The 13,312-nt window shown below is 37.6% G+C and overlaps 1 protein-coding gene across 1 annotated transcript in view; it reads left to right on the top strand.

Annotated features, from left to right (window-relative positions):
* LOC124712120 (Meckel syndrome type 1 protein) overlaps positions 1-13,312 on the top strand; it is a 128,496-nt gene that overhangs the window by 37,365 nt on the left and 77,819 nt on the right. The window contains exon 2 of the mRNA XM_047242418.1: positions 7,927-8,212. Within this exon, the coding sequence (XP_047098374.1) occupies positions 7,927-8,212 (286 nt within the window). The remainder of the gene's footprint in view (positions 1-7,926; positions 8,213-13,312) is intronic.

Here is a 13,312-nt window from a genome sequence, read left to right as displayed (position 1 = left end):
CTAGTGCCAGCAGTTAAATATGCTGGAGGTGGTGTTACAGAAATGAGTTATAACATTGGCTTCGCTCCAGACCTCAGCATCCAACATCATTATCTTCTCTGGTTTCGGGTCTTGAGGAAGAATGGGCTGCCATTCCTCCACATGCTTTGAGGTATTTGAGAGTCTCCCCAGCAGAGTTCTAGTAGGTGAAGGACACATTTGATTGGTTAGTGTACCTTGACTTGTTCCACATCCCTGAAGGTTCTCCATTTTGATGGGATCTGTTGAGTATGATGAATGAATGGAACATACCAAAACCACACTCATTTGCTGATGAGATTGTACTGTGTACCTCTAGTGCAAACAAATATTAACAATGAATTTGATTCTAACAGAGAAAGTTGGAAAATAAACCCTAAAATCTGCTGTAATCAGGATCAAGTGATGTATAGTGAACACATCGTGAAGGAAAATCTGTATAGTTTAATGTACAGAATTAGTTGGTGACTTGATGTATTGCAGACAGTCAAAGACAATGATTAAATGAACAGCAAAAGAAATCAACAAAAGAGTAAAAATGACATAAGGCTCTCATGAGAAACTAAATAATTTTAAAAATGAAGATTCCAAAGTGCCTGTAATTAGAAACTTACACCAGTTTTAACTTAGGGTTGTGAGACATTATTGACTTCTAAAAGGAAGACTGAAGTGTTTTTCTTGTTGGTTTATGGTTTTATATAGCTGCTGGCTTGCTCCTTGTAGTTGAAGCTGAGTCAGAACACTTCATGAGATCTGTCACTCGACATAATATATGATGTATTTACCTTTTTCTTTTAATCCGGTAGCTGTAGTTGATTCTCTTGTAGTGCAGATCCTGCTAATCAGTGCCTCTAAAATCCCATGTGTATCTGAGGAAAGGCTTGACTTCTTCACATTCTGCAGCTGTTACTGGAGCAAAGAACATAACTTCTACTCATATAACAAAAAAGCATGTCTGTGAATTTCATTGATTGGGTGTACAGATTATTAGAGTGGCCTGTGAATTAGAGTAGAACACAACTTTGCATACAAGATATGCCTCGAAGGCTCAACATGACAGTCAAGATTACAATATATTTTATTTGTCACAAAACCATCTTGTCTGTTGTTTTCATTCTTGGAGAATGTGCTTGCTCTTTGATGGTCAAGCTACTGCCAAGCTGCAACACCAAAAAGAAAAAGGGCTTGTGCACAGAAGGTGAAGCCATTTATTTGTTGTCACACCTTGCCATTTTCTCTTATTCCTTAGCTCCCGTTTAATGTCTGCATGTACGAAAACAAGCACCCATGAAACAAACACCCATGAACCATACATGTTCTGTGACTTACTCCCTACTTAATATTATTCTGTCATGATCATCTTTTCGTGTACAACACAAGGAATGTAAATGTCATTTGCCTAAACACCATGAAGACCTCATATTACCAATTTAAAGGGAATATGTTGGGACCTCTCACATCCTCATAAAAAAATAAAAAAAATTTCTCATTAACACACAACTACAAACAATTTAATTACTTAAAAACATTGGATATGATTTCCTTCTTTAAAGAGGAATAAAACTTCATTTTTAATAACAGGTCTTTTCAGTTTTGTTGTTTCATTTCAGATAAAGTGGGCTAAACAGTGTTAGTCTACTTTGTTTATCTTTGTCTTATTTACATCACGTCCTGTATGATACAAGAAATTGTCCTTTAATGACCAGTCTTTCTCTATAGCAGGGTATCAGGTGTGTGTGTGTGTGTGTGTGTGTGTGTGTGTGTGTGTGTGTGTGTGTGTGTGTGTGTGTGTGAGAGAGAGAGAGAGAGAGAGAGAGAGAGAGAGAGAGAGATATCAACTTACTTATGGTTTATTTATTTAACACTGAAGACGGAGTGCTTAGTGCATTGCCTTCAAGCCAGTATACTTGAGAGTTTCTTATTTACTTCTTGTATATGTGTACAGTTACCTTATACTCCTTTACAAATTATTATTACCTGAAGAGTTGCTTGTCAGGTATATACCATTCACTGGACTTATTCTTCTAAGGGCAAACACTGTGTCAAATCTCAATACCACTATAGATGTGGGAGTAACCTTTTTTTTCCCTAAGCAAAAATATGATTCAGGTCATTTCCTCAGTTGATTCCCCCGGCCATCCCTTCTATGGGTCTGTCTAAACTTACCTCTCTCCTACCTGCATTAAATGGTTCAGGTCATTCCTCCTACAGATTCACCTGACCAAGGATAGGCCATTCCTCCTACCTTTTCATCTCTTGTAACTTATCCACTATTTGGGTATGCCCCATGTTAACTTCATCAGTATACTTAGTTACTAGCCCCCTTTTACTATCTTTTCTCACTCTAAATCATAAGTTTCTCCCATACTTGCTTTATGTTGACATTACCTGATTGCTCTTTGTCAAAATATCTTAACTCCTCACTTCTAATTTCTTCATTTTCTTACTCTTGTTTATAACATATATAATATCAGCATGTACACATACTTCTCATGCATCCGTATTTTGTGTCTACTTACTGATACATGTAGCTTATCCATTTCTTTCTTACAATTACTAGATTTAGACAATACAAAAGATTTTATTCCAGGTATTTCTTGTGAATACACTAGGAAAATGTCAGCACTTTGGCTCCTGTTATTAAAATTTGTTCCTCATGGACCTACTCCTTGTTGAATATTGTCTTGCCTTCCATCTCGTCTGGACTCTTCTCCCTTACAATGTGTAGCATGACTAAGATGTGTCACTTACATAACTCTAAAAAAATCCTGTTAGTCTGTTGTTGTCATCATATGTGAAATACCTGCCAGTCCAATCCTGTTGTTGCAGGTTGTAAATTCTGCTATATAGATTGTAAGAAGAAGAGATCCAATGATAGGGACTTTGTATATGGATAGAGGGAAGATAGATTTGGTATTCCTAATGGAAGAGTAAGAAAAGGAAATAGAGAGACAGGTATGTTAGGATTGAACAAGAAGACAGAACCCCATAGATGGACTCCCTGAGCATCCCCACACCAGAGACCCCATCTGCTAAGGTACTTCACCGTGGTGCCAGAGGAAGATGTTCAGCATTTCCTACAGAGCAGACTTGCCATGGCTTTACCATCACAGACACCCCAAAAACTGATCCTAACAAACCTCTATGAAATACAATGGAACAGGAAAGTATATTCATATAAGTCATCATCAGTGTTCAGTCGAATTTCTGTGGTTCGTCAGTTCGTTGATCAGTACTCGATAGAGGTGATATCACTACTGATGATTAATCTCCCCTAACAAATTTCAAATACAAACCCAACCATTCTTTTCTTCTTTCTTTATGTTTAAAAATGTATAAAATCAATAACTTTGTATTCTACATTCCAGAATATTTTGCTTACTATATTCATACCTTATGCAAAGATCTTGAGATGTGAGTTGAAGTATTTCTGTGCAAGTGTCATAGTGCTATAACTTTCTCCACTTTCTATTATTATTATAATAATAGAGCTAAAATCATTCTTATTCTTAGCTTTTTGTGTACTACATGTACATTGTACATCTTCAAAATTTTCCTTGAAATGCTAATTTATAGTTAAGTTTATTAATGAAGCTCATGGCTGTCGTCATACATGTACTGGTGCAATTGTTATTGAATGAACACTAGATGTAACGTTTACAGGTGTTGGGCTCATATTTCTGGAGTAAGTGGTAGTAGAAAGTATAATAGTAATAAAAGATAATAGAATAGTCAAAGAAGATAGAAATTGTCCCCAAGAAAACTAAGATGGAAATACGGAAACAATTTAAATCAGACAGCTGGTGGCCGTCAATCCTCCAGATTCACAAAGGGCGTGAACTCTCCTGGGGCCTTAAATCTTTTCATCATGTCTATATTGTATAACCCTTTATCATCCCCTGTGTCAGGGTCTACTAGATGTTCTGCTTTTGGATGAGGTATGTTCTGAACTTTAAAAGGTCCACTGTAACACTGAAAAAATTTTCTCATTTCCTTCTTTAAATTCGAGCTGTGATGAAAATCCCATACTAATTCAAAATCATTTATTTGAGAGTTTTCTCTTGTAGGCTACCTTCTCTTGCAACTTTTCCAAGTCATGTTAACTGAATCTTCCGTCCGTTCTTGGTAGAACAACATTGTAATAAATGAAAAGCACTTGTTGGCATTTGTTCTACAATACAGTTAACACAATACAAGTAATACCATAGAACAAAAGCAAACAAGCACTTTTGTTCTACAGTACAGTTAACCCAATAAGAGTAATACAGTAGAACAATAGTGAACAAGTGCTTCTCATTTTCCAAGTCAGTTTCTGTTGAATTTGGCCATGTAAAAATTTTTACAAGGCCTCTCCTATAAAGGTTTTATTCATAATTTCTAATCCTGTTGGCATATGTAGTAATTCATTGAGGATTACTCGAAACTCCAGCACTAGCTGTGGCCAGGTAACAAGCCTCGCAGAACAGCATGTTTTACACAGTTGTCCTAACTCTTTCTTAACACATTCACAAGGATTAGTTTGTGGACTGTACTTGGATATAGTTATGTGTTTTACCTCTTTCCAACCCAAGAATTCCTTAAAATTACGGCTAATAAATTGTGGGCTATTATCATTTAATAGATGTGGTAGTTTACCCACATCTTGAAAATACTCTTGCAAACAATGCATTATGGTATTGGTATTTGCTTGTTCAATGGAATATAGTTGAACATATTTTGACTAACATTCCTTAGCACCTTCCTTAAAAGGGGTGTTAGTATTAAGTGATTCTACCTTCTCTTGTACAGTATAATTTACGAACTTGTGCAGTCTTTCTTCCAAATTAGATTGCAGTTCAGGTGTGTTAACTATTTTTCTAAATTCTTTGCTTTGTACTAAAACAGTTACATGCTTGTTTGCCTCTGAGATGTGCTTTTTAACCTGGTTGAACTCTCTAATGGCAAATTGACCTACTTTGTTAATTTTGCCATAATTCTTTGAATAGCTCTTTTACTTCCTCCTGAACTTAATCATATTGGTTATTGGTTTCATCCTTCAACTCTTGAAAAACTGGGTCAACATACTTGCAATGTTAATTGATTTAGCTTCTATTTCCTGTTTGACATGTTCTTTTATCTCTAATTTTAGTTCTTCCTTTGTATTTTCTACCGTGACAGACAATTAGTTACTTTTAGACTTGACTTTGTTAGATAGTTCCTTAATATTAGAATCTACTTTGTCAGATAATTCCTTCTCAGTGTCAAAAAGTTTCTTATTTTTTGAATCTACTTTGTCAGACAATTTCTTAAAATTAGAATTCATTTTGTCAGACATTTGTTGTAATAAACCGTTAAACCATTCTGGAGTCCCTGCAGTCATTTTTCTAGTAATGACTGGAATCCAATGGAAATATCCTCTAGTATGTACCCTCCATTACTGTAACAAAAAGTTGCTGCACAGTTCTCTTAAACGTGACAACAGTGAAACACTGTGTCCCTATGCAGAAGAAATTTCAAAGTGCATTTCTGTATTTTCTGAAAGCTCACCCTTACCAATGAACTGTTCTTATTTCTTACTTAGCTAATGCAACCGTGTGTATGTGGCAATGTACCGATGATTTGCACCACACAATGCAGTCAGTGTGTCAAACGCTGCGATGGGGGACTGCGCTGTGTTGTACAGTAGCGCCTTGCAGTGTTGCTCAGCTACTACCGCGTCCCCACAGATGTTGGGATTCAAAATCTTCTCTGAACTCACTGAAAAATTCTTCTTCTCCAAACCCACTGAGAAATTACTCCATCATAGTTAAAATATTCTTTTATTCATGTGCCAATGTTTTTTACTTGACACGTGAATTTAACTGAAACTGATCTAATACTTGTACCACAGTTGTATAAGTATGGTTTGTCTTCAGATTTCATGAATTGTTCTAATATTTCCTTTCGCTTTCTTTTTTATGGATTATTACTGAGTTTATGTCAGTTCACTTATAGTGTCTCCTTTTGTTTAATCCTTATTGCTCTTAGCAACCCATAATTTATCACTTATTGAATTTCAAGATTTTATAGATTTATAGTCCTTTATTGTTATCGTTTTGCTCCACTGCTCTATACCCTATACACTGGGAGCCAAAAGTGTTTATATTGTTTATTTAGGGTTTAGGTAGATGCTGGCTCACTCCTTGTAGTTGAAGCTGAGTCATAACACTTCTTGAGAGCTGTCACCCAATGTAGCATCTGACGTATTTCCTTTGTTTTTGAATCCAGTCAGTGTTGTTGATTCTCTTGAAGTAGAAGTCATACTAATCAGTACCTCGGAAATCCAATGTGTAGCTGGGGAAAGAATTAACTTCATCATGTTCTGCAGCTGTTATTGGAGCAAATGAGGATAATGTACTCATATCATGAAAAAGCATGTCCACTACTTTCCTTTTACAAACACATTTCCTTGAATGGACGTATAGACCATCAGAGTGACTCATGAATTAATGTAGAACGTAACTTTGATATAAGATACCCCTAAAAGGCTGAAAATGACAATCAGGATTACAATATATTTCATTTGTCACAAAACAATTTTATCTTTTGTTTTCATTCTTGGAGAGTGTGGTTGCTCTTTGACGTTCAAGCCACTGCCAAGTCACAATTCCAAAATGTAAAAGGCCTGATCACAGCAGGTGAAGCTGTTTATTTGTCGTCACGCTTTGCCGTTTCCTCATATTCCACACCCTCCATTTAATGTGTGCACATATGAAAACAACTACCCACACACAGTGTATGTTCTGCAACTTACTCCCTACTTAATATTATTCTGTCATGATCATCTTTCCTTGTACTACACAATGAGTGTGAAATGTCATTTGCCTAAATGGCATGTAATACTTCAAAACCACTTGAGAACTGTGGGTATTCAGCGAGCAATACATTGATGCTTGTTGGGAATAACTAGGTACTGAATACATAATTATGATTTTATTAAAATTAAATGCTGTTGGGCAGAACATGTAGCAAGATGGTAACTGGAACAGGAAAGTTCTTTGTTGGCTTTCAAGTGATAAAAAAAGGCAAAGACGACAACCTAATTGAGTGTTAGTAGATGACACTGGAAGACACTCGAGAGCAATATGTATGCATGCAGCTGAAATCATCTGTGGAGAAGTATAGAGAAGGCATTTATCCAGTAGTGGATATCAAGTGGCTGATTATGATAGTGACTGAAGTAAGCACAAACCAATGTGGCTGTATATCCATCCTGTAATTAAATAGCATACGATTGCTATATCACAGCCAATCAAAATGTCTAAAATTTTACAAAGACCAAATTTGTTTTTGTTGTTTTTATCAAACTTTTTTCTTTTGCTGTTATAGGTTTGATGCATTTGAATGTCAAAGTGGCATCCCTTAGTGCCCATATGAAAAAAAAAAAAAAAAAAAAAAAATCTAAATTTTAATTTCCATAATATTGTGGTTATGTGTGTGCAAAGATGCTGGTCCTATGACAGTATTATTTTGTCTCAAATGTTTGCTTATAAAATTGCCTTTCTGTCCAGCAGTTATTAATTAGGAAAATCATACCAAAACTAAAAGAGGATAACCAGACAAAGCGGGAGCCTCGGCCTCCTGAATCTGAAGCCATTGTCTTAAACAAATGCAACTTATTCAATGTTATCTAATTTACAATTTTCTTATGTTTGTAACATACTTGGAACTTCATATTTAAATAAATAAATAAATAAATGTTAGTGTTATGCACTAGTGATCTGGGATGTATGATCATCCTCTGAAAAGCATTACAGTGTCAGTGTATATTATAATGTGACAGTCATGTTCTAGTTGGCATGTTTTTCCTTATTTATTTCTATTCTGAGTACTCTAAGTAATCTTTAATTTTTGTGAATTACGTATCATTTAACTGTTTTCTAATTGCAGAGTACGTTTCCAGCTACCAAAAACAAGAAACATACCTATTCCACAGTTTACACCAAGAGAAAATGACAAACAACACACTAATGCAAATGATAATACGCCAGAATATGAAGAACATACATTTAGTTGGCAAGAGAAAGTATTTAGCAAGTCTGAAGTCGAATTTTATCGCCACAGTGGTAACTGCAGAACACCACTTCAAGAGCAGTACCATCAGGAAGTTTCAGAGTGGTCTGATGAAACAGGGCATCTGTTTACATATATTGATGCAGATGGCTTCAGTGAAGAGGTAAATTGTTTCAGTGACAGGCTTGTCAAATTGTGGTAATTGAAAGGTGAAGATAAAATTATCATTGGTTTGAGAAGAAGCTTTGTATGGTATACAGCATATAAACAAACAGCTGAGCACTGTAATCCAAAGTGCTCCCTCCTCCCCATGTTCTCATGTGCAACCTTTTTTGAATTTGTGCTTCTTCCAAGAAAACACACACACACACACACACACACACACACACACACAAATATGCGGAGAAGCAGAGAAAGAGAGAGGGGGGAAGGAAGAGAGAGAGAAAAGAGAGAGAGAGTTACATGGTTATTTGGTTATGTTCTGCTAATATTGTGGCAGGCTGGGGGTACTGATTGTCTTGGACAGAGTGAGTATAGTGCAGACTTTGAAAACATAGCAGGAGAGGCATAGGGAGAGGGAGGGACAAGTTGTTAATAGATCAAGACTGTGAATCGTTAGATGGACTTGGTTGACCAAGTACCTGCATGTTACACATGAGAACATGTGGATGAGGGAGCATTTTGGATTTTTTCTGCTGCACCATCATAAATAAATTATTTTGGTTCTTACTTGATTTTAGCTGGTTTGGAGCATTCTTCTGCAACGTCGGGCGGCTGTGGAGAAAAATTAATATTATGTTAATAGCGGGCGAGTTTTCCGCTTTCACTAATTTTTCATAAGTTAATATTGCCACGTAATGGCGTCGTAGGCTGCATCGGCCGCTGCGATTGTTGAACTGTAAATTACTTGAATGCAGGTTAATTCAAGGAAGGCAGACATGAAATCGGGATCACCTCTTACAAATTAAAAGTGCACAATAATATTCAATTAATATATTATCTGCTTAACTCATACAAATATGCTTACATTTGCCAGCACTCGCAAGATGTCCGCCTATACATCATCAAGACAAGTGAAGAAGTGAAGTCGACTAAAAAAAAATTAACAAAAGAGTGTATCTTGTCGTCTCTTTAGATCATTTTGTTATAAATTATTTCTTTGCATTTGAAACTTGGACAGAGAAATTATTATTTTACGGCTACATGATAAAAATATATTATTCAATTTTCAAATGTCTCTTCTTTATAAATACTGTTTTTTAAGTCTTTTCGTAATATAGCACTGGGGACGCTATATTGCCCCCCGAAATGTTTATGTCACAAAAAATGTTCGTGTTTTTTGACATAAATATTTCCTCTTTCATGTCCACAGTGTCCACACGCAGATTTTTCTTTCACAGTTTACATATGTCACATCGTATGTTGTAATTACTGAGGTGTGTTGCACACAAAGTGTAATACAGATGAAGTTATCTACATAACAATATAATATACAATTGGGTACGTATACAGTCATGTACAAAAGGACATAGAATACAATTAATTTCATTTTGGCTGCTTCTTTTTCGGTTTGCAACTTTTGCAGTGTTCAAAGGTATACAAGCACGAGTTAGTCCGGAATATTTGAAGTCCCAGGGGTGTCAACTGTTCGCTCCCCATTTGGCGCGGCCGTAGGGAAACCTGGGGAAAACCTCGGCGGAGCGACAGACTAACTGCTTTGGTCACTTTCACTTAAATGTTTCTGGGATGTCATTGGAGTACAGGATGTGCATACATTACAAATAATGTTTTGTTGCACTATGCAAAGAAATGAGGTCATTATAACAATTGATTGTGGTGTCGTTGATGATCTACGCCGCGACGTTTAGCTCGCGACGGCGTCGGTTGGTGTGTTCGGCGCTCGGCGTTCGCGGCGGCTGCGGAGAGGTCAACGCCCGCTCGACGCCAGCGTGTCTCTCGCCGTCGCGGAACGTCAGAATCAGCTGATCAGCTGCACGGTCGGCGATGCGCTTGTGTCTCGCCCGGGCGTGGCAGAGTGGGATGATATTCGCCCCCCGCTCTTGTTGGCCGGAGCCAGCTCTGCTACGCATCTCCGACGTAGTACATGAAACATACACACAACCAACGTAATATTTGTTTCCCGCTGCAGATGGTTACGCTAGTGGGAAAGAAGCATTTATTAGTGCGGCAGTTGTTAAGTTTTCGCCACTTTCTGAGTGTCAAGCCAGCACTGTCCCGCAGAATACATGACATGGATCTCCTCCCGTGAATGCAGTTTTAATGCAATACTGTTTCCATTACACGTCAGTTTTTGTCTTGACAAAATTATTTATGTTTTCGCCGCACTCGCAGGCACTGGTGAGTGTCCCAATACGAGCTTAGCACAAACATTCGCCGTTTCTGCGGTCGCTGTTTTGCAACAGTCCACGCATCGCATTCCAATCTCGCATTGTTGTACTCACTGAAATTACAGTCTGTCCCAAAAATATTGACTGTGGGTTCACTTCACGTTAACAGTTTACATTTATAGGCAAATTCACAGTTTTTCGTGCGTAATATTGGCGTTTGGTGTCCTTACCGCTGATGAACGTTCAATACTAGCACTTCACTGTCCGTATCACAGTTTCACCTTCACAGTTTTTCACACCGCTTGAAGTAACTGTTTCGATTAGTTCACAAGCACTAATGTATTTCATTCAGTCTGAACTGGATTTTGGGTCGTGCTGGATTTTACCAGTCTCTCGCACTAATTATCTCTTTTCATTTTCCACTTAGAGTCGTACTTGCCTTCAGATTTTTTGACTATACAATTGTATTTCCGTCTCATCTGAGGTAAGTCCCCATGTCATGTCTGCCCACTCATTGTGTACTTGCCCTCCAGAGCCAGGCTCGACTTTACAAAACTTTGCCTCTCGCATTATTGTAGAAATTTTATAATCTAGGCCTAGCGTGCAAGTTCCTAGATTAATGTTAGATTTGTGACTTTTGTTTACACTACAAATTCGTGCAAATCTTTGCCTTAGCAGATGGCAATATATTTTAACAGTGCTTAGCGGTAGTCGCGTTTACTGATTTGCTTTGTACCTTGTCCACAACACATGAGGTACCTTGGGTGGTGTACACCCTGCACTGATATTGTTAAGTAAATTATGATTGAGCATATTTCAAGATCAGTATAGATATAAATACATGGAACAACATATACACTATAATATTGAATTTCATAAGTTTCATTACTACTACAGTTCAAAAATATTCATGACACACTAATGGAAAAATTCTTTCATTACATGCTGTTGAATTTTTTTTATATATCTTTAAAGCATTTTTTAAAAATGAAATTTGTAAATTATTCTTAAACCTACGTTGATTTTTTCCTTCAAAATGCAATTGCTTAAAAATACTGTTATTCCTTAACATCTACAAAATTGAATCGCACTAATCTTGTGCGCCTCATTGTCTTTAAATGTTACCCTAAAATCTGAACATTTACACACAGAAAAAAATACACTCTAAACTTAACCTACTATTCACATATGTAAAAGTTGCTCTACTGAGCGAACGTCTTTAAGTCTTTGTAAGTATTTTTCTTGTTTCCTTCGTAATTGCCTCCTTCTTTGACCATGGGATGGTGTAGTTTGTGTGACAGAAAGTATCGTGAGGTACCACTTTGATGTTATAGGTGTAGCCCTCGATATCATCGGGTTTTTCCGAAAACACATTCTCATAATCTGTAATTAGCTGCGTCAATTCGTTTTGTTGTGCTTCAGTCAAATGTTCTGACTCCCTGACTTTCATGGCTATCAGTTTCCTTTTTTCCTCTCTGTCTTCAGTAATCAATTCTTTATAACATGCTTGTCTCGTACTTAAGTCAGAATATAAATTCATTACCTGTATTCCTACGAATCTCGACTGAAAGCTCCGGCAATATTTACCGTGCACTTCCCGTGTCCTCAACAACGGCAAAATTACCCGTCTACCCTCATTCATAAGGCTTACTTTCCCGCACAAGAGGTCAATTTTTGCGTCCCTCTGGCGTAAAAATTCTATCCCCAGGATGCAAGCAACACCTAATCCTTTAACTACTAGGAACGAGCTTTTCATTGCTTCATTTCCTACCGTAAACTCGACTTGCACCTGGTGCTTTATGATATGAGATTGTGCACCTATTGCACCTGTTACACGACAATTCTTCACTGGCAATACTGGTATTCTATTATTTTGACTCAAGTACTTGTAAAAATTTGCACTCATGACATTGGTTGACGCACCGGTATCGACTATTATCTGTATTGGTGCTCCGTACATGTCTGCTTGCAATATAGCCTGCACAACACTTTTGTCGGTTCGGTTACACTTCTGCAGTATGTCTACAAGTTCCTTTTCTATTTTTGTTCCTTCATTGTATCTCAGCAAACAAAGTTTATGACTGTCATCCGTGAATGTGCCCTCACTACACCATCCTGCAGCCAACAACGGAGAGCGTATTGTGGCTGTCTTTAGTTTAACGGATGAGCATTAGTGGGTTGACAGTTGTCTGTCACTTCCACTAACCTCACATTGTGGTTCTGGTTGTTGTTGTTGCTACTGTTGGGTTGGCCGCCCTGCCTCGCCTATGGTGTATTTTGATATTGTGTATGGCCCTGGTTTTGCGGTGGTCGGTTGTAACTTCCTGACATGTTCTGTGACGGACCTGGGTTGGCGTTCCATTGTGGCGCTGTGTTTTGTTGCCACTGAGGTGTCGGTTCATTACAACCACGCCACTGGTTTCGGTTGTTCCGCCATTGTGGATTGCCGTTACCATTATATCCATTAGTCATGCGTTGATTATGATGTCTCTTTTGATTCTGACGATTAGATCCGTTGCCGTTATAACCATTGCCATTGTTTGTGCCTCGATTCTGTTGCCGGTGCTCTTGCCTATTCCCGTCACCATTTGGTACTAAGTTACTACCGTTACTGTGGCTGCCATTGTAATCGGCTTTTTGTTGATTACAGCCTGCATGGTTCCACTTGTTTCCGGTTTTCATGTCTTCGATCAATAAGTCAACAGAATCCACTATTTCCATGAATTGTTCTATATCGTATTCCGGCACATTGATGAAACATCTTTTAATTTCACTGGGCAACTTCATTTTTATAAATCTGATTATGTCACGATCGCACATTGGCTCGTCCCAGTACCTGGTTTTGTTTACATACTTTTCGAAATATTTGCGTAACGTTCCCATCTTAGGATTGTACATTTCTGGACTGTACAACT

This window comes from Schistocerca piceifrons, chromosome 8 (genome assembly GCF_021461385.2).
Source record: "Schistocerca piceifrons isolate TAMUIC-IGC-003096 chromosome 8, iqSchPice1.1, whole genome shotgun sequence".
Lineage (NCBI taxonomy): Eukaryota > Metazoa > Arthropoda > Insecta > Orthoptera > Acrididae > Schistocerca > Schistocerca piceifrons.
Note: the sequence above shows the minus strand (reverse complement) of the source record. Positions and strands in the feature narration are given on the sequence as shown.